Here is a 24,682-nt window from a genome sequence, read left to right on the forward strand (position 1 = left end):
AGCCAGAGCCTGCTTGGCACTTGGAGGCTGAATCTGCTGGTCTCACTCACTTGGTGCATGCTGTTTTGATATCCCTCTACTTGCTTTCCACAGAGCTGACGTGGCAGGTCATGAAGTAGGGTATTGACACAGCTTTGTAGGTCAGCTGAAATGCACATGGAGGATCGAGGTACCCCCAGATGTTGACACTGCACCAGAAGGCCTCATTCTGTAGTGCTGCATGATCCTTTAATTTGTGGTTTGATGTTCTAAAATGCCTCTTTCGAGCAAAGGCACAATCCTAACTAACGTCTTCTAGACAGGCTATTGGTATTAAATGATAATTCCCTTCAGCTTCCCTCAGACCTTCTGGAGTTTCATGAGAGAATTCTCTTTGGAACATCCAAACAATCTAAGAGTTTAGATGACAGCTCACAATTGCCTTTTTTTTTTTTCCCCAGTCTACTTAGGTTGGTAAATGACCAAAACCTATTATCAGAGAAGTGTTTGACCTTTCTGAGATTAGTAACAGTGTGTGCTGTGGCTCAGCTCTGTGAGTACCAGAAACCATTCTGTATACTTGGAGTTGAATGGCACTGCTAATCTTCTGAAGGCTGGATATCAAAAGTGTGGAGCAGCTCAACAATCCCAGACCAGGATCAGGCATTTTGAAAAAAGCAGTATGAGAGATGGTTGTATTGTTGATGCTTTGTGCTATGCAGGTCTCTAGAGAGACCTTCTCCTTCAGATCTATTGAGCCGATACTGCTCACCAGACTAAACACGTATTCTTCAACCTGCAGTAATCTCCATGGTGGTTTTGGTTTTGCTTGATTCTGTAGATTCTAGCCCAAAGATTTCATTGTGAAATGACTGCTCTTGTATCGTAGCAAAGCATCGAAGTGCTTGGCTGAATGCCTGTGTGAATACCTAGGAAGGATATGGCTCCCTAGTGTTCACTGGAACTTATTTTGCTGTTTGTTGCCGTATGTCCTGAGCAGTGTTTAGATTTAGAGCAGCTGGGCTTTTGGTCCTGCAGTAGAGCAAACAGCAAGCAAAAGCGGGGATTGGGGGGAATACAGGTGAGATGGGCAGAGAACAAAGATTCCCTTTAATATCTTACTTCTGTAGTGGAATTGGGCTTTTTATTAGTTCGGTTATTCTGAAGTATTTTGCATACAAGAGTGACAAGAGTAAAGAGACTTAGGAAGCAAATCCTATTATACGTGCATAAGCTAAAAGATGTAAAAGTGATTTCTGAGGTGTTGGAAAAACTATCACTAATGATGTGCTTCAAACCTATAAACTTTTATGTACTGTGTGGACAGTTTTTGGTGCTCATGGAATGTAAATGCTTGAAGGCAGGAAGCCAGGAAATAATCTAGACTATAAGAAATATCTGCAATTGATTGACAGGCTGAATTTCAAGGCAGAACTGGGAGGAAAGTATGAGTGGGAGGAAAGAATACCATTAAGTCTAGCAAAATTTGGACCGTAATCTCTATTAATTGTGTAGTTCAGAAAGAAGTCTGCATTTGCACAGACCCCTTCCTTATTCTATTTTAAATATGTACCCTAAAAAAACACAAAAGCATTTAAGTTGACATCGTTAAGCACTCAAATATTAATAAGCATCATAGCAGGGACTGTTGCTGCTTGTGAGGCTGTGTGTAACGCAGTTCTCAGTCACATAACTGGGTACTCCTTCCCCTGCAAAGCTCTGCTCACTTCATCCTCCTCCTGGATGATGCACAGTGCACCGGGCCTTGCATGGTATCAGCCAGTGGCTAAAAGGAGATCTTCAGAGAAAGAGGGCATATAGACAGTGATCCTTCCATGGTTTACACACTCCTATCTTCTCACAGTTACTGTTTGTTGGTTTTTGGGGTTTTTTTTGGTAGTAGACCTCCAGAGCTGCAAGCTATGTATCTGCAATAGCCGCTGATGGATTTAGTTTCCACTAATTTTGTCTCATCCCTTTTATTAATCTGCTATATACTTGTAGCTTCCACAGTTTGCTGCAGCAAGAAGTTCTACACCTTGATTTTATGAGGGGGGAAAGTATTTCCTTGTTTTTGACATCCATTACCTGATAATTTTGTTCTGTTCCCTAACCTCTTGAATTGATAAAGGCGATGAACAGTAAAACACCCTTTCAAAAGGTGTCAGGTAGTGCAGGCCGCAGTAAATATAGACAAAGGTGAGGTACAAGTCCATGCTTAGTCACTGAATACTGATGAAAGGAAAGGGTATTTGCTATAATAAACTGCTACACCCATTCACAGGTCTATATTAAAGTTGCCCTTCCCACTTTTAATACTGGCATCTCCTGAGCAGCTTGCTGCCACACTGTTCAGTCTTAACTTCCTGAACAGTGAAGTTCATCCTATTCCTCCCCATTCTGATTCCTTTGTGAAAAAGCTGTCTCTTACAAGTGTCTTTTAAGTCTGAAAACATTTTACAGAAATGATATTTCCATTAACAGATGCTTTGGGTTCTCCAAGAAAAATACAAAGGACTTCAGGCCATTTTGCTAACCTCGTTTCAACTGTGGCTGACTTTGTTAGTTCTCCAGGCTCAGTGAGTTCTTCAGCAAAGTCCTGAAATGGCCTTCCTTCTGAGTGGTGTCTAGTTGCTCGTGGTGAGCCAGGCTCTAAAACTGTACCATTACAAGACACCAATGTGACAGTTAAATTAACTGCCTGGATGTCCTTTGCCAAAGGCTATCCTGTCATGCTGCACGTTAGCTACGGGGGTTTTTTAAAAGTACTGGATAGGAGCCCAAGCTGACTGAAAATAACTCGACAATGCTCACAACGCTCAATGTGTTTCAAGTACAAAATACTGGTAAAATTTGTCTCTGGACTAGTAATCTTTTTTTAACAATTTTAAACATGCATCTGGCTTTCTGTTTCCTGGACACTGCTATACAACAGCACTGAGTAGCAGTTGTACAGAGAAGGTGGTACATTCTAAGAGCCCAGTTTAAGACAAGGCATTATCCACTGTGTCTGTCATCCTGCAGAAATATTCTCTTGGGACAGTGAAATCCTTGAACAAGGCAGCTGTGGAAACTATTTCTATAACTTGATATCATAGGTGTTACTTTATAACTAAAACATGCATCCTGTTTTCAAACAGGGGAACGGATCAGCTGCATTAAGCTGAGGGTTAGGCAAGGAAGACGACTTTTTCAGAAGACTGCTTTATTGGTAGCCCTGCTTTCCTACCTACCTTTGCAGTTCCATTTAGAGTAAATTGTCTTCTCTTTGCATAGGTTTGCCATTGTCAGTGAAGTCATGATCCTCTATGACAAGCCTGATAACAAAAATATTTTAGCATATACAGCCAGCCAGGGGATCAGCTAAGAACAGGACTTTATGATGTTTGGTGCTGTACAAGCATATCAGCACATGGGCAGTGCTCCTCTGACACTTTGCCTGAGAACAGGAGGAAGAAACTCCATCTGAATCCCTCTACCGCGCTGTCAAAGGGAGGAGGTGTACCAGTATCGCTGCCCCAGCTCTGGAGAATGGGAGGGGAGGCAGCGCAGAAGCTATGAGTGTCAGGGCACTAGACTAGGATCGTGATGGTTCTGTTTCCACTTCTATTTCTTTGCTATCACTTCTTCCCCCCAGCTAGTAGTGATGCTTCTGTTCGCACTGCTACACATCAAGCAACACCACCAACTCCAGCAGCTTTGGTAGGGTAGCAGGGCTGGTCAGGCAGCTTGTTGAAATAATCGAGCTGCCTTCCTTGCTTGTAAATTGCCTGTAAATATTTCCTTAATCAAGCCTGGGTTTTAGTTTCTTTTGGGTTTTGTGTTTGGGGTTTTTTTCCCCCTGTGGCTTAAAATTGTTTAACAGAGGTAGGCTGTAGCATACTGAACTACCTGTTTCCATCTGGGAGAAGCCTTTGATCCTGTGATATTCTTTGGGATATTTGGGGGATATCCTGACACACACCCCCAATTTGGAAGGTGCCAGATCAGACTCTACTTTCTCTTTTACACTTAGGCAAGTGGGCTACCTAGACAGCAGTGAGTGCCATAGCCCTATTTGGTGGCACAGCAATGCTCCCACTGAAGCATCCAAAGGCTGGGGTTGCACATGAGTCTCAGGAAGTTCCTAAAAGCAATGGATAGAGAAGTAGGTGGACACTAAGGGGAACAAGGCTGCTAGATAACAAACCACCCTTGCCAGAAGGAGTTTCTTGGTTTCTGGACAGCAGTGATAGTACCTGTCCACTCTGATGTCTGCCTTAGGCCAGCTCTGGACCTGGCTTTGCAATAGCTAGTGATGCTTTGTAGTTCATGGAGAGGGAAAGGACAGTGCAAATAAGGGCAGAAACTGCTGTGTCCTTGCTGCAGTGATAAACTGGGGTCAGCTGTAAGACAACCCCAGACGAACTAGTGCCAACCACATCTGGAGGATGGCCATTTGTCTGGCATCCAGAAAAGCACAGCAAAACTCATGTAATGACAACTTGCCCTTTAGAACTACCACAAATCTTTCCAGAGCTGCATGTAGTTCAACACCAGAAAGCAGCCAAGCCCAAACTATTAACTCAGGCATCCCGAGGTCTGGAGTTGTAAGCGCACATGCGATTTTGTAGTATTTTAGGTTAACATATCACAACTTCAACCCATTGCTGGAGTTGAAACGAGGAATATTTGCACAGCTTTTGCTCATTTTTTTTGTATTGGTGAGCAGCTTAGCTGGAGACTTACATGCTGGGCTGCTGTTGCTTTTGCCATTTTTGTTTAAGGCAATAGCAGAGCAATCCACATGTGGTAAACAAACTGGAAAAGAACAGCCAGAATTTTAGGCGCTCTCTTCCCTCCTGGCAACTCCACTCCACTAGTGCAAATATTTCATGACCACTTAGGATGACTGTATAACTATCAGTGAGTTTGGGGGTGGTTGTGTTTTTTTACACATTTTTTTTTTCCCAGAAGCAAAGCTGAAAACAAACTGGAACATAAAGCTCTGCTGCATCTAAACTTCTCATCACCTTTGCCAGTCAGATCTCCTTGTCCTGGAGAGGTAGGGGGTGCTTGGCTTTCTCTTTTTTTTTTTTTAATTACTTAGCCATAATTATTTATTACTTCTCCAAAGTCTCTCAAGAGAAAACATCCTGTGTTCTCCAACAGCCCTCATCCTGCAGCCGGTGCAGGAAACGCACAAGTGCAGAGAACCTGCCTTCCTGAAGCACTGTTTGTGTCTGTATGGATTGTTTTGTTACAAGCACATAGTGCTTCTTACCTGCAAAATTGTATCGAGAGATCACCTCATGCATCTCGGTGACATCTACACGCAGGGATGCCAGAGCCCCAGCCTGCACGCCTTGCTACTTGACCTGCGTGTGCTCCTCCGGCTCCGGTGCACTGTGCACCTGGCAGTGGGAACTGCATGCTTCAATCAGGTTTAATTTAACGATGGAGATGTTTCATTTGCCTTCAAATGGCGCTGCGAAAGAACATGTATTGTGGGATTTCAATGTTCTGTGTTGCTTTTGTACTGCTTGCTTTGCTCGATGTAAAGGCTTTTGTCCTGCAGTGCCCGGTTGTTTCTCCTTGCAGATGCAGATCAGGCTGCAAAACTATTTCAGTATCATGCAATAACTAAGTATAAATTTAGTATTTGCAGCTTAATCTACAACATGTAACCCCATCATCCTTCATACACCCTTATCAGATAACCTGGGGACGGCACAGGCTGGGCAAGACAGCCTGCAGCACCTGAAGCTTTTCTGGAGGACGTAAACTCTCATCTCTGCAAACTTTCCTGAGTGTGCCCTTCTTGCAGCACTTGCACCTGCCTCCCTTTCACCTGTATCCCCCCCTGCATTCACTGGGTTTCCCCTCCGCACCTTCCAGTGCCCCGCAGGGGAAGGGGGCCTGGGCTGTGGCAGGTTTGGCAAGAGCCCCGGCCCTCAGTATTGCCCCCAGGTCAGAGGGTGGCTTTCTGTACTGTGTCCCAGACCCCAATTAATCCCCAGCCCCTGGAGATGTGGGGTGGCCAGCCTGGGGCCGGTATGGGGGACACGCTGTGTCCCCGCAGCCACAGGGAACACCACTGGCCCCCGGCGAGCAGCTCCTCACAGGCCACAACCAGCTCAACTAACCATCCTTCCTATTAAAAAAATCTTATGTTACTGGGTCTTTCCCCCTTTTACAGGCTATCTATCTCACACAGTTTTGCTCCAAAAAGCCCCTCTGTTCAGGAAACGCGGCTTTGATCGGACCAGGGCCGCCTAAAGGCGCTGACCGGGCCCGCTCCTCGGCCGCGGGAGGCGGCAACTCGCTGCGCTGCCTTTTCAAACGGGGAGCGAATTAACCAGAAACACTGAAACCGCCCTAAACCTGGGGTCGGGCGGGAGTTCAGGTCAAGACTCCCCCCCACCCCGCCCCTCACGGGCCGGCGGGCGGGGCGGCTCCGCGCACGGCGAGGCCGAGGTCTCTTCCCCTAAGGCCGCACCGGGCCGGCACAGGGCGAGCGGCTCGGCTCGGCTCGGCTCGGCTCGGCCCCGCCCCGCCCCGTCCCGCCAGTTTCGCTGCTCGCCCGATGGATCGATTGGTTGCGCCTCTGTTTCGAGGGCAGCTCGGGGAAGTCGAGAGCGCCAGAAACGTCCCCCAGGTATTCTGTGCGGGGAAGCGGCGTGAAAAACCGCCTCATGCTCCGCCTGGCGCGGGTGCCGGGCGGCGTCCTGCCCCCTGGCGGGCCGCCGCGGCGCGGGGCGCTGAGGGGAAGGCGCAGCGGCCCGTCCCTAACGGAAACGCTGGGCGAAGCGTTAATTAAAAAGCGAGGCGTTGCTCGCCGCGGGCTAGTGAAGGCTCTCCTCTGGCGCCCGTGGGGCGGGTAGGGGTCAGCTCCCCCAGGGGCACCGCTCCCAGAGGCCTCGTGTGAAGTGGGGTCAGCGATGGCCTGAACACCCCTTGGCATGCCTACGCCTGACACTGGTCACCCTGCATCACCCTGTGCCTTGGTGCTGGCCTCGGCAGCCAAAAGCTGGCCTTGGTGTTCTGCTGTCCAGGGGCTATGTTCGCTTTGGTTCTGTGAGGCACCTCAAGCGCTGGAAAACGATCACGGGATTTCGCTTAAATATACAGTTCCTCCTCGCAGCCTCAAAGGACGGCATTGTAAAAGGCAGGGAGTCCAGGTGTGAGAAAGGAGGAAAACCAAACATCTCCGTTCTCTCACAGCGTGGGTCTCAAAATGTTTCAGCCGTTACCCGAGGGCTGCGAGGAAGGTTTATGCTAATTTACTCAAATATCAAGGGAAACAGCTCCGGCAAGCTGGTGGTTTTCCCAGGATGAGGCTCCATCCCTCAGCACGCTCGCTGGGGTGTGCTAAGCCCTCTATTTCCCTAAATATTGGGAATTTGGCTGGATCATTTGTGGTAGCGAAAGACTGCATTTGTGTTTCCTCCTGATGTTTTAATACGATTTTACTCATTTGCAGACTTTAAAGCGTGGTTGTTCAAATAGTGCTCTTGCAAACCAAATCTCACGAGCTGATAACTAATTCACAAAGATGCTTGACTGAAAATTTTAAAAGTAAAGGGCAGGTATGCCTATACTGGGCTCCTCAGTGTGGAAAACAGGGCAGCGGGGTCAGTTCCCTGCTCTGGCTTCCAGTACTGCACAGCCTCAGGAAAGCTGCATCCCCGGGGACTCGGCGTCCTTTTCTTACATCAGGGTTAGGGGCAGCAGGTTCTTTGGAAAATGGCTTGTACCCTGAGCTGTAATATGTGAAGAAAACAGTAACAATGAGGGGCTGTTCATATGGATCCTGTAGCCTCTAGGCTGACTGTGGGCACGTAAGGCCTGTTCATATGGATCCTATAGCCGCCAGCCTGAGCATGGGGTTGGGCACACAGTGTCTCTGAAAGGCTGGAGCTCTCCTCTGGCTGGAGACTTTCTCTTGTCCAGCCCAAGACCAAACCCGTGGACAGAGGCAGGATGCGCTGTGGACGCAGGCCACCAAGGCCTGACGGCCAGCCCGAGATGGCCTCCCCTGGCCTGGGAGGGAGGAAGAGGGGAAGGGGGCAAACTCCCTCTCGAGGCAGGGTCCAGGCGAAGCAGGGCAGAGTCCCCCCTTCCTGCTCCCGGGGTCGGGTGCCTCAGCCCCCGGCCCCCTCCCAGGTGGGACCCTGCCGTCACCGAGCAGGGCAGACTCGGGCGCCATTTCGGCGGGCCCCGACGCCATCCCCTCCCCGGGCCGAGCGGCGACAGAGGGCGCTGGGTGGGGGCCGAGGCGCGGCCCGGTGACCGGGAGGAGGCCGACAAGCGCAGCCTTATCAGCGCGCCGCAGGCCGCCTCGGGCCCGGGCCGCCGCGGGTTCCCGGCTGCTGGCCCATGGGCGGCGGCGGTGGCGGCTCGGAGGCGCCTCCTCCTGCCGCAGACCCGCGCGGCGGGGACCGGCTGCAGCAGCAGCAGCAGTAGCGCCGCCGCTGCCGCCTCGGCTCCGCCGCGCCGGCCGCATGGCGGGCTACGCGCCGCGCCTGCCCTGGCTGCTGCCGCTGCTGCGGCGGGCGGCGCCGCCCCCCTGGGCTCGGGCCGCCGGCGGGGCCGCCGGTCTCCGCGCCCCGCCGCGCCCGGCCAGCAGGTGCGGGACGCCCACCCCGCCGCTGCCGCTGCTGCCGCCGCTGCCGGGCGCGCCGTGCTGCCGCCGCCGCCTCCTCCTCCTCCTCCCGCCCGCAGCGGCGGGCAGCGCCCCGCGCTCCCTGAGCGCCGCCGCGGGCGCGGAGCCGCCGGCGCCGCCGCGGAGGGCTGCCGGCGCCCCGCCGCGCTTCGAGGCTCGGAGGCTGCTGGCCTTGGCGCACCCCGAGCGTTGGAGACTGACAGGTACCGGCCGCGGCCCGGGGCTGCCTCGCCGCCGCGCCGGGGGCCGCCCTGGGGCTTTGTCCGAGCGGGGAGGGGGCGGCGGGGCGCCGCGGCCGCGCGGGGCTCCCCTCGCCCCGCCCGGCGGGTCTCCCGGGGCCGAGGTGCGCAGCCTGGGTGGGGGTCCCGCCCCGCCGCTTGCCCACGGCGCGGGGGGCGCTGCCCGGGGGGCGCAGCCCGGAGGGGCCCGCGGCCGGGGGGAAGGAGAAGGTCGTGTTTCCCTCCCGAACCAGCGCATCTGGTAGCATCAGAGCACAACGGGAAATCTTTAAGCGAGCATTTGATACGTGTAAAAAGCTAAAAACATGCCTTGTCCGCCCCTTCCCCCCCCTCCCCCCGCCGTCTCTTAATTTGTTGTTGTTTTGAAGGGAAGGCAAAAGTTTTGGAAGTTGCAGAACTCTCTGTTTTGCGAGTAGTGTTGGTTAATGTCTCTTTGCCTGTTCAATGCTGGCTTCACAACCAGCCTGCAATGAACTCGGGCATGAGGCTATATGGAATGAAGTAAAAAGGGGAATCCTAAGCTTTTTTTAAAAATTTATTAGGTAAATCTTGAGTTCTGTCTCCCAAGAATTTCCTGCCTCGAACTTTCGTAAGTTGTTTGGAAAATGATTTATTTATTCTTTTTTTAGTGTCTGTATGGTGAAGTCAAACACCATGGTTGTATAAATTGCACCCTTGACGAGTGATATTATCTACAAAGAGTAGAAACAAACTTTTCTTGATACTGCTTCTCACGGGGGTCATAGGATAATAGTTGTTAGTAAGAAAACAATATCAAATCATTATGTGGTTCGGTTTTTTTAAAAGCACCTTTATTGGTGGACAGCATACGTGCTATCATGGCAGTGTGAGGCCTGTAGGCCTTTGCAAAAACTTGGGTACTTCCCATGGAATGGGTAAAAGGTGTTCGAGAGAAAAGAGGTGAGGTAATTACACTGACATAAAGAGGTGGTTTTGGGAATTATGAAATACTTTGTACAAGATTTTTGGGTAGTTACAGAGCTTCATTACATGTTGGCATTACATAGCCAAAATAATTTGGATCCAAATGAATTTTTATAAGAAATTAGAAGTATTTCTATGCTGTGAACACCTGTTTTATGCAGCTAATACCACTATCTTGGTTGTGCGGAATAAAAGCAGGGGAAAACTGATGGGACAGGGCTGGATGGAGAGGGGAAAAGGTATAATGTTCAGTAAGGCTTCAGTCTTGCTCAGGATTATTTTTCTTCATTGGCTTATGGACTAAAAAGTAAAAAGCCCTTTGCCAGTAACTAGTGTTCAGGCTATTCAGATTTTGGTGAAGAAGTGAATATCTGATCAGATAGATTACCTGCTGATTTTACAACAAAGTTCTTTGTTTTTCCCATTGAAGTTGAAACAAATAAATAAATCGGTTATTTTAAGGAGGGCTTTTAGGAGCCAAAGGCTCCTAACTAACTGAGAACTTGATTTAGTTCACTTTACCGCGCACTCGCTGTCAGCTTATTTATCACAGGCAGGGTATGGTATACTTGTTTGTAATTGTGTTTTAAAATAGGGCTAAGTATCCTTAATCTGTGCAGTCTGCTGATGATTTTATCTAAGTAAATCAACTATCAGAGTTACTAAAAATCAGCTACATGCAGTTTTGTCTTTTGAGATAACAAAATGGCCTGAATTAAAAGTTTAAAAAAAGATACAACACAACAACTTGATAATATCACATCATGAGGATGGAAAAGATACACAAATGTAATAACTGCTTTTCAGCATTCTGTTGGTCTTGATTCTGGGAGACGAGTAAATTTATGTAAAATTTTTCTTCTTTATTGACACCCTACTTAAGGGAAACCTTTTGTTGCCAAGTGTTAATTAAGTGGGAGGATGGAAAAGCTAACAAGGAAAATACTTTGGGTCATTATAGGGTGCAGGAATAACAAATATGGGTAAAATGCCTTGTAGGTGGTGGTAGGGAAATCACATCTGCCCATTGTATCTAAAATATGTTAAAATATGTTGCGTTTTGTTCCTGTTGCATTTTTGTACTGAGAAACTAGTCCTTACAAACTCAGTATCTCTGTTTTTCCTGCATTCAAAGAAAGAGGAAGGTTAATGGTTTCACTGTATGAAACAATGAACCTAGGGTAAAACATTTAATTTCCTCTTCAAGTCCATATAAATCGTAAGCAAATGCTGTGGGATCTCTTCAGAGGCTTTACAGGTGCAGTTTTGTTTTGCAAGAAAGTTGAGCTCTTCCAGATCTCTTGCATTTTATATAACTAGTAGTCAGTAACATAGGTGCATAGCATTACTACTGTGAAGTGATACATACCTTTTCTGGGATTCCATGTGGCATGGGTCATGATATTCTGCTCATTGCAGTTGTGCATTGAAATTCACGGTCACAGAAGATGAAGTAGATGCAATGATGACAGTGGAGGCCTGGGGAGCAGAGGATGATAATTTGTGAGGAAGTTGAGCAAGACTAGGATCAGCCATCTTGGTGCAGTGGGGAAACGGTGTCAGCTGAGGAGGTGCAGATACAGAGCTGAAGGTGACCTGCTCCAGTTGTGACTGACACCAAAAGAGATGGTTGCATCTTGTTTTACGTGGGGCCTCTTCACCATCTGCTGGCTCAGGAAGAAGTGGTGGGCTCTGGCCAGGAGTTCCAGTGCACTGGCACACGGCACCTTGTGCAACGCTCTTCTCGCAGAAGGAGGTTCTGACCCTCAGGAGGCTCTTGGGAATGAAAATAAATGTACCAAATATCATACTGTCCAAAAAAAAAGGATCAGTGTAATATGTTCCATGGTTCATCTTCAGTTACTTCTGGAGCTGGGTAGAGCTGTGAATATATTTTTAAACAGGACATGTGTGTTAAATTTTGTTGCTTTTATTAAAAGAGGTAAAAAGATGGCTAAATACCATGATGGGAATTTACTCTGTTAGTGGCCACACTTGTGTGTAGTGAAATTAGGAGTTTGTAAATTCTGTAATACCTCCCAGATTTAACAAAGGAGGGAAGTAATTTTAGGAATTTTTTGGCTCATCCTGTGCAGTCAGGTCAGGTAAACCTGTGTTTTCAGTTAAGTTCAATTCCCACGGAAGAGGACAGGGCCATTGTTGAAATTCTAAAATCCTGCTGTGTGTGCGAGGCCACAAAAATGCCTTTTCAAAATGATCCCTTTTATTTCCTCCTCCTTCCTTGTTTCTGCCTGTGAGAAACTGTCTGTTGCACTTTATCCAAACCACACTCGAAGGAAACAATAGTTCTATTGAATTTTAAAGTAAGCACAAGGAACTCTAAAATTTTTAATCCAATAGCAAAGTGTGCCCTTTCCTGTATAACACTTACTGTGCACTGAGTCAAAGTAAGAAGGTTTGTTTTGTACACAGGTCTTCTCTAGAGATGTGCAAGAGATGTTATTTCATAAGTTTTATTTTAGAATTTTGGGCATAATTTGTAATAGCTGTTTTCCTTTAAGTTAGAATTTGCCATGAAATCAGAAGAGCACTGCCTTATTCATAATCTGATTTTTCTGCACTTTGAAGTTACACCAGGTGATGCACTTTCTTGTTCTTGAATGAGCAATACTGGATTGCTGTAGATTTATCCTTTGTAGTTTCTTATAAGGAATAAATCCCTATTAAAACAGTACTTAAAGAAAAGCAATTAAAAAAAAAAGTTATACCTAAGACTACCTGAATTTTTTAGGTATGTTCTTTGTAATGTAGTTCAGAAACTATTTTAATAATTCCTTTGATTGGGGATGATTGAGGTAGTGAGCAACTTGATTTTTTTTTTTTGTTGTACAAGATGCAGATAGAAATGTAGAACACATTAGCTGTGAGTATTGCTACTAGAAAGTCATGCTTTTGGTTATTTTTACTTGTACAAGCTGACATTTCTTATGTTAAGTACTTGAGTAGGAGTATCTTTGAAAACTTCAGTTATTTTAGGAAATTAAATCAGGCAGATAATATGTGTTTAGTTTGTAGAAACATTTAAATGGTTTAATTTTTAAACTTTTGTTCTTCGAAGCTTTGTAGCATGAGTTTGAACACCGGCAAGCAATCCATGCACTGTTAAGGATATGTTTTTCCTCCCTCCATTTAAATATTAATTAAGTCAGACAAGTGGCATCTCTCTGAAAAATGAGTTTTCATATACCCATTCAAACCTTGACAGTAAGTCAAATTAATTCTGTAGTGTGCATAATGGGAAGGAAGCTAGTGGGAGCAGAGGGGGGGCTTACAGGCACTAGAATACCCTTCTCTTTGGAACGTGGTTTGAACCCCAGTCTTGTAAATCTTTCTGTTTCTGTGCTGTCACCCCATAGCTGGGACATTCCTGGCCAAAATTTGGGTTCACCTCTCAAGTCCACGTACGTGGCCACTGTTTTTTGTTACTGTATTTAGTTACTGTAAATTGGTTCCACTCATCTAAAAGCAACTCAACAACCACACTTAACTTGAATTTTCTGAAGGCAATTCTTGTGGTTTTAAAATCATAATTGCTATATGTATGGTATATACAGGGGTAACTTACTGATTGTTTTCTCATGTGCAGTGGGCTTTTTGTAGAAATCAAATAGGCTACATGGGGGTTTTTTGTTGTTTCCCCCCTAGTTTTTCTTCTGATTTTGTCGGTATTTGCCATGAAGCTTACAAAAGGTCCAAGCAGCCTTGTAGCTGTATCACAAAAAGTTTGCTTTTCTGTGGCTAGTTGGTGACAGCTCCTGATTTCAAATTGTTGGTGAACTGTTAATGAAGCTGTTTAGGTAAGACATTGCAGAAACAGTAGCTGCTGACCACTGTGAACAGTTAGGTGCTTACCACTTAATTTCTCTGGGGAATGTTTTTGCTGCACTATTTGTGTAAATTTTGAAGACAGAAGGAATAATAGCTAGATTGGTCTGACATAAAGACTGTCTTCTGTACAAGAAAAATACAAAGAAGTTAAATGTTTTAATTTTAAACGCATGGTAAAAAAAAGGAGTTGTACTCTCTCTTGGGTTTGGGTGTCAAAAACACTAGCTTGTGGTTACTGTTTGTATTGATAATAACAAATTGTAAAACAGAGATACCATCTTTCTTAAGAGAAAGTGAAGATACCTGCTTACAGTCAGAGTCAAGCCTCCATCTTTGCTTTCGAGTGAAGGTTTTGCACAGCTCTGCATAGGCCTTCCATCATGCTGTGTGCCTTGCTACCTCTTCCTCCTCTCCTGTGCAGAGTCAGTCTTACTTGCTCTTCCCTTTCTTGGGTTTCCTCAAATCACTGTGTTCTGCTCTGCCTGGAAGGACACTTCTGTTAAATATCTTCTCTGAAACGTCTTCTGACAAACCATCTGTAGCCTACTCTGCAAAGGCTCCTTGGTCTTTTCTTTGCTCCATAGCAAAGGACTCCTGGCAGGTCTGTCCTGTTTGATCATAGGAGCCTCACTGAGGAGCTACGGAGGGTGATTTCTGTCAGTCCTGAACACCTCATGACTCAAAGAGCAGGCTTTGTTCAAGGCGATAGACTTCTTCCTTAAGTTGCATTGTGTAAATGCTCTGAGCACGAGGGATGCCACCAGCCAATACTCTGGGGCTTGCTCCTGTGCGGGTATCTCCCTGTGCCCTTCCAAACCCTGGACATTCATCTTGTTCTTGAGATACTATCTCAAAGGTATTGCCTGTCTCTCTTGTTTAATTCTGTCCCACAGCAATTCTCTGCAACTGTTAATTTCTCTGAACTATTGTATAATCCTGGTCAGTCAGATGACCCACAGTATGCCAGCCTTTTCATGAGCTGTCTTGAAGGTATTTTCAGTAAGTTGTGCGACTGTATTGTTGTTGTACCAAAGAAAACAGTCTTTGCCATTTGGAAACCTGAACTGCTCTTTCATCCTTAAAAAAAATAACAAAAGAAAAGAAAAAAACCCACAGATTCAATAACCACATCAAACTGTCTATAGAATACTACTCTAAACATTTTCTAAAAACTGTGGTCATCACTGGAAATAGTAACTTGCAAGATTCAATATATTGACAATACCTGCAAATTAACATAACTTCACTCAAAAAACTAGCAGCTTTCCAAAATGCACCAGGAATGCAGTATACAACGGTGCTGTCAGACATGCGCTGTACTTTTTGCTGAGCACAGTATTACAATTGTTCTAAGTAATGTAAGGAGGATGATTCAAAAAGGTTGTTCTTGCATAATAATAGGTGCAGTCCAGATATCGTGTATGAATTTACTTTAACACAGAAAGAAAACCACACCAGTCGTACCTAACCTAGAACTGTACAGAACATCCTTAAGTACTTACCATGTACTCTGGAAGAAGATTCTATCTTGAAATAAATATTTGCAGAACTGACTCTTTGCAGGGTTGATACCAGTCCTTCAGCCAATCCCAAACAAATTCCTTGTGGGCCAGGATTCACCAAATGGAAATGGACTTTACCTAACCAACAAATATAAAACTTATCAGTGCATCTTTCTACCATAAAAGAACAACTGAAGAGCCCAATCCCCGTGTACGTGCATCATAGAATACAGTAGACTTTATTCGTCACTCCAAGTGCACTTGTGGAAATTCAGTGTTATTCTTACACACAGTGAGTTTTTTAGCTTAAAACTGCACAGATAACTAGTAAAGGACAGACGTTCTCAGTTACTGGTAGAAGAGTACTTCTCACAAATCCAAAGCTTGCTTTCTGACCTGCCAGCCCTGATCTTCAAATAAAACCAGTAAAATACTTAAAAGATTCTGGGAGGTAACATTCATAACCTTACTGAATAGTGAAAACTAGGTCCTGTGTCCTGTTGCTGTGTTACCATGCACTGCCAAACATCATCATTGCCTCACTTTTCTGTCCTTCATCCCTGATTGGCTTGAATGGTCTTAATTCATCTGAGGTCAAATCTTTATGTGTTTGTGTTTAAAACAGCCCTTCCCCCAACAGGCTTGCAAGCCATTTTTTGGCTTTATACTTTTCCACATACTGTACTGGGTGAGAAGGATGCTTTGGTAAGGACCAGCAAAATTAGAAATGTTTGTTTTCTTGATGATGTTCTTCCATGTAGCAAATTCATTTATGACTCTTTGGAGTCACTTAGTCCTTGTTCTGAAGAGAGGTTTATGATAGCTCTGCCTAGTTATTGCTTGTAAATGTCCTGGTTTATCAGTTGGTGACCAATTCCTTGCCCCTGAATACATCTACTATGAAATGAAGTTGCCCATCTGCTGTCAAGAAGCAAGCCCACGTTAGCCTTAACAGAGAGCACATTGATCTCAATAGTGATAAAGGCATCACTTTGTGCAGTGATCTGGATATCTGTGCAAGTAGACAAGCAGAATATTTGCCTAACATTAACAAGAGGACTGTTCAGCTGCTGCTGGAGCCGGCTTGTCTTGTCTTTGCTTCTGTTGCCGCTTTGATGTAGCCCTGGTTTTATAAATGGTCCATTGATCTGCCTCACATTTTCTTTATTTTCATCTCATAGCCTACAAAACAGATTTACTCTAAAAAAAAAAAATAAAGCTTCCAAAATACACTCTTTTGTTTGACATAATTTTCTGGGTAACAGAGTGAGCTATGTGAAATGAATACTCTAAAGTTTACTCTGACCTTTTTTCTGTTAGTAACAACCTTCAGCGTCACTGAAATGTCATCATATCTGGTTGCTGAACGCCTCATACTCCTCCCTTTAGCCAGTTATGACAATGACAGCTCTTCTTCGGGGAGATAGAATGAGTGTTTGCTGATTGCTATTTCTTCAATTAGTCAACAGTTTAAAACAAAAAAAAGAGCAACAGCCTGGCATCTGTGCTATTTTCTAGTTGTTCTGCTGGTAAAATCAAAGTGCGAGTTTCAAATAGGGAACCTTATTTTGCATGTGATTTGTGATTAATATAGACAGGTATACTGCTTAAGGGGAAAATTAAAAGTGACATCTAGACTATATAAGCTTTCATCTTCAGGACTGCATTGTTCCAATATATTATTGAAACTTTGTTTAATGTTTAAGTAGTTTAGTAGTCTTCCGTTCGCTTTGTGTACTAGTATTTGCTTTTAGTTAGGAAGGCTGTACCGCTAGACAGAGACATAGGAGATTTTTAGCCATACAGTCCTCTTCCTTCAATGAATATTTATATATGGAGTTGTCCAGTTCCATCCATAACTGAGAAATTGGCTGGACTAGTGGAGACTGAGCTGCCATGCAGCACTGTGCTTATAAGCAATGCTTTTGACCATCTCCAGCTGCCTTGCAGACCAGCTTTTCCTCACAGGAGGTGACCTGGCTTTTGTTCGATTTCCCCCCCCTGCTGCTTCACAGCTTAAATACACCAATGCAGCCAGCCTGTTAATAACGTCACTCATTCTTAGGAAGTTTTAGCTAGTAAATAATATGTTTGTGAGATGTGTCTATGGCATGGATCACATAAGTTTGCAGCAGGAAGTCTTTCCCTTTCTACTCTGGCTTCTTATAGTTTCTATAGCTTCAAGTTAAAGATCTGAGTCCTTGATCTTTAATGTGCTTGCTGGCCTGAGTGTAACACAACAGAATGATCACAAACAAATCTTGACGAAGAAGTGCAGGCAGCAGGTTGGACACAACAGCAAGGATAAAGCTTGTTTGGGCAGTGTGTGGAGCTCTCCCAGGGCTGCTCTGGGGCACTGCAGTGAAGGTGCAGAGAAGCGTTTGCCTCAGGTGGTGGCAAGTATGCATTTTTTTGTACCTTGAATTCTTCATCATAAATGCACAGCTGTATTTACACTTCAAGTACAAACTGAAACAAAGCTTTCCACGTGTATGTGGAGGTGGTAAGAGGCATCAAACCATCTGTGACAGATGTTAGAAATACTGTTTACAGCAGTGCACTGCTGGGAGACTCTCTGCTGTTTTCATCATAGAAGTGATACAAGAAGCTCAGTAGAATAGAACTAAAACTCAGGCAACTTCGCAACTTTCAGTACAGTGTCTTTTTGCCTTTAAAGGCATTATCTGCTAATAGTTTTGTAGCGATCCTATGAACGGTTGCTTTAAGTGTGGGGTTGGCTGTTGGAAAATTATGCTGTATAAATGGTATTGTTTGTTGTGGTTCAGTGGTTTTCATATTTGTCTTGTCTTTGCTTCTGTTGCCACTTTGATGTAGCTTCGGTGATGTAGCCGCTTTGATGTAGCTTCGGTGATGTAGCTTCGGATGCCGCTTCGGTGTTCCCCAGGGCTCGGTGTTGGGGCCAGTTCTGTTTAACATCTTTATCAATGATCTGGACGAAGGGATCGAGTGCACTCTCAGTAAGTTTGCAGACGACACCAAGTTGTGTGGGAGTGTTGATCTGCTGGAGGGTAGGCAGGCTCTGCAGAGGGACCTGGACAGGCTGGATCGATGGGCTGGGGTGAATTGTATGAGGTTTAACAAGGCCAAGTGCAAGGTCCTGCACTTGGGCCACAGCAACCCCATGCAACGCTACAGGCTTGGGGAAGAGTGGCTGGAAAGCTGCCTGGCAGAGAAGGACCTGGGGGTGTTGGTTGACAGCCGCCTGAATATGAGCCAGCAGTGTGCCCAGGCGGCCAAGAAGGCCAATGGCATCCTGGCCTGTATCAAAAATAGTGTGGCCAGCAGGACTAGGGAAGTGATTGTGCCCCTGTACTCGGCACTGGTGAGGCCGCACCTCGAATACTGTGTTCAGTTTTGGGCCCCCCACTACAAGAGGGATATTGAGGTACTGGAGCGCGTACAGAGAAGGGCAACGAAGCTGGTGAAGGGTCTGGAGCAGAAGTCTTATGAGGAGCGGCTGAGGGAGCTGGGACTGTTTAGCCTGGAGAAAAGGAGGCTGAGGGGAGACCTCATCGCTCTCTACAACTACCTGAAAGGAGGTTGTAGAGAGGTGGGGGTCGGTCTCTTCTCCCAGGTAACAAGTGATAGGACAAGAGGAAATGGCCTCAAGTTGCGCCAGGGGAGGTTTAGACTGGATATTAGGAAATTTTTCTTCACCGAGAGGGTTATCAAGCATTGGAACAGGCTGCCCAGGGAAGTGGTTGAGTCGCCATCCCTGGAGGTATTTAAAGGACGTTTGGATGAGGTACTTAGAGACATGGTGTAGTGGTGGTTTTTGGCAGTGTTAGGTTTATGGTTGGACTCGATGATCTTAAAGGTCTTTTCCAACCTATATGATTCTGTGATTCTGTGATATCAAGTTTGTTCAGTTTTCAATTAAGAGGGTTTTTTTCTAGTTCTCAGCCTTCCAAGCTTGGCTTGCCTTTTCAGAATCAAGCTGTGTTCTCGGCTCAAGAAATTTCTTTGCACATTAAAGTTCAAAAGGCTAAGTCTTGGTCCAGTGCGATTTTTCATACTCTGTGATACAGCTTCAAACAGTTACACAGGTTGTTCCATGGGTGATCTTGCAACTGGAATTCAAAAGCTCTGCTCATCAGCATACTTCTCTTCAAACTTCTGCTATTTTTCTTTTAGATCAGCAATAGTAAAGAATAAAACAAAACAAATGTATATAAATTTTGCCAGTCAAGAATAAATCAAATGGGTTTTTTTGCTTGTTTGGGGTTTTTTCCAAATAAAATTGCATGTGTTAGGCGGTTCTCAGATCAGATCTTTACTTCAGTCCATTGCTATCTCAGAAATAGACAGTTGGAAGCTTTGTTATGGTAGCAAGCACGTATAATAAAAACCAAACCAAACAGGAGTGAAGGACTGCATGAGAGAGATGGAAGACTTGCTAACTGTGAATGCTCTCTAAGGATGACATCTGTGAAGAGTTAACTCCATCGGGTGATGGTGGGGAAGGTTACACAAGAGAAGCAATTCTAGGACTGTGATTGTATACAGAGGCTTCAGGATCTTAAAATGTGCCTTGCCTGAGTTAATTTATGCAGTGACTTAAAATGTCCTATTCAGAACTGGGCCTAAAAGAATCCTGATTATTTAATGCTGCCACTTGCAAGCTTAATAGATAAATGTACTATTAATAATCTTGCAAATTCAGAATAATTTTCCTTTTTCTTGTTGATTTGCAGCTGCTGTTGGCTTTCTGGCAGTTTCCAGTGTCATTACCATGTCAGCCCCTTTCTTTCTGGGTAAAGTTATTGACGTTATTTATACGAATCCCAGTGAAGACTTCATTGACAGCCTGACCAGCCTGTGTGCCTTGCTGAGTGGAATCTTTTTATGTGGTGCTGCTGCTAATGCTACTCGTGTCTACCTCATGCAGACTGCAGGTAAAAACAGAAGCAAAAAGTGCTACTGAGAGTCATCTTTTTTCACACAGTCAGGATATCTAATGATCTGAAATAAATTCTTGGCACTAGCTGAGAGATCCTGTTGAAATCAGTAGCTTTTTTTTACCACATCAAAGGTCAGCTACTAGTGCAAAGATAAGTATGCTGGAATAATTGTTCATTTTTATTTACTCTTAGGTGACATCTTAAAGCTCACTATCTTCTGGTATATTAAAACTCTGTAATGTGACTTGTTCAGTACTGCATAATCCTGTGATTTTTATATTGTCGGTGTCTGTGTAGTCTTGTGTGCCATGCTTGACTGACTTCTGTTTCTGACAGGACAAAGAATTGTGAAACGTTTGAGAACAACCATGTTCTCTTCTATTCTGAAGCAAGAAACTGCTTTCTTTGACAAGACCAGAACAGGAGAGCTGATAAACCGCTTATCTTCAGATACAGCCCTCTTGGGCCGTTCAGTGACTGAAAACCTTTCAGATGGGCTCAGGGCAGGAGCGCAGGCATCTGTGGGGGTTGGAATGATGGTACGGTAGTCTCTTCCCTGCTTGTCACTTCTTGTAGTTTCAAGTTTGTTTCAGTTCTGTTAGGTAATGTGGGAATGTGATTCAGTCCAGAAACTGTTGTGCAATCTTGGATACAAGTGTATTTCACTGGTTAGCCATGTACTGCATTGCAATAGATGATGTGCCTGTAGCCACTTGATGTTTACTCAAAAGCCAAAATATGGAGAATGAGGGTTTGAAATGAACTGCTGTTGCTGCCTGAATTTATCAAGCAAAGTATAGTAGGCAAATAGCTTAACTGTATTCTTACTGAAGATATTAAAATCAGTGCTAGCATTCCCATGGTTGTAGGTAAAATAGGGTGTGAAGGGCCTGATGTAAAAGTCATTGAAGTTGGTTGATTCTGGTTAAGGCCTAGGTGAGCAAAGGCAGCACTGAATATCAAATTACTGCTGAGGATTTTTACAAGTGTTAGTCTTTCTGCTTTAGTCTGTCAGTAAAGAATATATTTAGGTAGGAAGCGTGTTAATGAAGGCTTCAGTGCAGTGCATCAGTTAATATTCCTTGGTGGTCATTTGATTTATATAAAAATCTGACTTCCCTTGATGTTTTTTGTGGCATTAATTTTTTTTATGCTTATCTGAGAAAAGATACATTGGTGGCAATTATCTTGTTATCTTAGATGATTTAAGATAATTATCTATCTAAAAAATGAAAGTAATTTCTGCTGTCTACTTGGAGTTAAAAACAGATAGCAAAAAGTCTCCTCATAAAAATAAGCTTCCAAGATCGATGTTATTAGAAACTGTTAAGAGTTTCCACTATGAAGCTTTAAAGCTTTAATACTTTGTCACTGATACGAATTATGGCTTTCTGTATTTATCTAAGCAAATAGAGTCTAAGGTTTTATCTTACCGTAGATTAAGTAGAATAACTTTTATATAAGGCATTCTGCTCAAAAATGCTGCCATGATGCAGTGTTAAAAGGTGGAGTATAAAAGCTTGCCCAGAAAGAAGAGATTATTATGAAATAATGATAAAGCCTGTCAATTAAGTCGATTTTTAATTTTTCTGGAGATTTTTCTGTTTTCAATATAGAAAGCAAGATGAAATGAAAACACATTAGATCTAATTTCAATACATCTTATGAAAAGAACCTATTTAGGGAGCTTTGATGATGATTGTTACGAGCGATAAGGTTTTGCAACAGTAAATGAAATCCATTATTCCAGGTTATGAGCATTTGTGGGTGCTAGGGAGCACTGGTGACTCCATCTGTTCCTCGGTTACCGAGAACTAGTGTACGATATTTCTCTACTCAAACTTTCTGTATTACACCAAGTATGTGAAAGTGCTTTAGAAACTATATAATAGCTTATGTCTTTCAGCATCCCCAAGAGATTTCCTGGTAGGCCTGTTTACTGGCAGGTTAAGATACTTAGCTAAGACCACACAGTGAACCAGTGAGAAAGCTAGAAATGAAATCCAGACCCCTGTGCTTATAATCCTTTGTTCTAACCGTGGGATACATTCCCCAAATGCTGTGGAGGAATGGATATTTTGCCTGGAAGAAAGAAAACATGATAAATGAAAGCATGGCAGTACTAAATTACAATCCTACTAGTTTTAGAAAACTCTAGCGAGGAGAGTTGCACTTCAGTACTCCAGTGGGTTATTTTTAATCTGAATGCTAACCCCTGACACATACCTTTTTCTTCTAGTTTTTTGTGTCACCTAGCTTTGCTGCATTTGTTCTGAGCGTTGTGCCACCCTTGGCTGTCCTGGCTGTCATTTATGGAAGATACTTGCGAAAACTTACTAAAATGACACAAGACTCTCTTGCAGAAGCAACACAGGTAATCTTTTAACAGATGCTTTCTGGTTAACTTCAAAGTTGCTCTAGTGTATTTAGGTTAATACCTCTGAAGTACAGATCTTCTGAAGATAATTGTCCTGTTCATTGCCCTAAGCCATGCTGAGCCTGTACTTTTGCACCTGAACAGTATGAAAGGTAAACTTCAGTAACACTTACTTATAGATGTCAAAAACAACCACGCTTTGTAAAGAGCATGTCCATAACAATATCATGTAGAGGTACCAGGCCTTGAGAATTTGGAAATGTAGGAAAGGATAAGGAGGTTAGGCTTTAGCTGTGTGAGAGCATAAAGAAATCAGCCTATGAAGTCCTGTGTAATTTGGTACCTAGGTTTGAAAAACACTTTTCTTGGACTATGGTTATGAGTTTGAAGCCATCAGAAACATCCTAGATGGATCTGTCTTTCAAGAAAACTTTGCTAGCAACTCCTTCTCTGGAATGAATCCTTGACGTTTGATCTTATTGTCAGCTTTTTATGAGGCTTGACATTTTTAAACTTTTCTGGGCATCTCAGCACATACCCAGATATTTGGGAGGAAAGTAGAGGAAGCTGTTGTTTCTAAAGAGGCTGTCGTAGAGGGGCCTTCGTTTGCTGACTGCGCTGAAATATTATAAAGCACTACCAGAGAAATACTAGTGATGGTGACCTTTTTCTCACAGGCTGAGGGTGGGGAATCATCATTAAAATGCACAGAAATATAATTAGGAAAGACCTAGTTAAAATAGCCATGGTTGTCAGCTGTTTTAAACTTGGAATGTCCTATGTAGGACTTCTGCAAATTGACTGTGCAGAAGGAAGATTAGCCGCCTTCTGTTTATCTTCCTCATCCTGTGTTGGAGAAGCTCATGCCTTCGTAAACTAGGTGTGGGACTTCAGATGAACAAGCAATTTTAGTGTTCCATTCAAATTTTCAGGTTGAATGGGGGATGGAAGGAGGAGAATTACATTTTTAGATAGTATTTTTACTCATGAAAGGGGGCTTTGTTTTTTGTAAGACCATCACAGTGTCTATTAACAACTTCAGTCTAATTGGTTACAACTGAGGTAATTTTACAATTAATACTTCACTAGTTAGAAGTTAAAATAAAATACTGAGTTGAAATGGGACATTAGTAGTTGAGCTAAATTAATTGCCAGTGTTGCTTTGATGAAATGAGTGGAATTGTTTCAGGAAATAACTGCAGGCTTTCTTGCATGATTTAGTGTAGAATAGAATATTCTTTATTTTTCCCCTTCCCACGTTGTTACTGCAAGTTATTGTGAATAGTAATTTTCTTATGTGTGTTGTTCACATCAAATTAAGGGGGTTTTTTAACCCTACTTTTGTAGGGTTAAAAAAGGTAACCCTTCTTTCTCTGCTAACACTTAAGTCAGGGCAATCTCGGAGTTCTTTTTAAACTGCCTGGGCATGCAGTTTACTTTTAACTCAATAGAATTTAAAAAAAAGTGGGGGGTAAGGGGAGGAGGCATGAGAAATTTTCCAGTGGTATCCAAAGGAATGTATTTGGAGATTAGTGTAGTGATACTGGTTTAACTTTCAAATGTTCTGTAATTTGAACATTCCAAATTGTGTGTCTGTGTGTATTTGTTTTGTTCTTTTCTTTAATGTAGTTAGCTGAAGAGCGTATTGGAAACATAAGAACAGTTCGAGCTTTTGGGCAAGAAGTGGCTGAAATGAAGAAGTATACAAATAAAGTTGATTATGTGCTACAGCTGGCTAAAAAAGAGGCACTAGCTCGGGCAGGCTTCTTTGGAGCAGTAAGTGTATTTTGATGAAAGTAAACCAACCATGTTATGCCAAGTGTCAATTATTTTAAAATTCATGAGGATACTTATAAGTCTGCAAATAAATGATTTGAGTGTAAATTGAACCTACATGAAACTGTGGGAAGACTGGACTTAAATCAGTCTAAATTGCTGTGAAACTGCACCTCAAGATACAGTGGTATGATAAAGCCAGTTTAAGTCTCTATTTTTGCTCCACACCCCATAGCTTGGTACTATTTATCTGAGCCCATACCTCCTATTCAGGGAACTAAACCAGTGGAAACCTTCCCCCACCCTTAGCATTTTACAGTTTTGGCTTCCTGATGAGATGAGCATCAATGCAGAGGAAGCTGGGGAGCATGCAGGTGGGGGAGGGAGAGTGGGATTGCATTTTTCCATAACAGCTTGCAGTGAGTTTGCTTAATAGTAGTCTAAAACTG

General features: G+C 44.0%; 1 protein-coding gene across 1 annotated transcript in view; it reads left to right on the top strand.

The window, feature by feature from the left end:
* The first annotated feature begins 8,236 nt into the window (after positions 1–8,236).
* The window catches only part of ABCB10 (ATP binding cassette subfamily B member 10), a 29,981-nt gene continuing 13,535 nt past the window's right edge, over positions 8,237–24,682 (top strand). Inside the window, exons 1-5 of the mRNA XM_075495877.1 lie at positions 8,237–8,826; positions 19,874–20,074; positions 20,417–20,619; positions 22,320–22,454; positions 24,087–24,233. Coding sequence (XP_075351992.1) covers positions 8,463–8,826; positions 19,874–20,074; positions 20,417–20,619; positions 22,320–22,454; positions 24,087–24,233 — 1,050 coding nt within the window. The 5' untranslated portion in view covers positions 8,237–8,462. The remainder of the gene's footprint in view (positions 8,827–19,873; positions 20,075–20,416; positions 20,620–22,319; positions 22,455–24,086; positions 24,234–24,682) is intronic.

This window comes from Mycteria americana, chromosome 3 (assembly GCF_035582795.1).
Source record: "Mycteria americana isolate JAX WOST 10 ecotype Jacksonville Zoo and Gardens chromosome 3, USCA_MyAme_1.0, whole genome shotgun sequence".
Lineage (NCBI taxonomy): Eukaryota > Metazoa > Chordata > Aves > Ciconiiformes > Ciconiidae > Mycteria > Mycteria americana.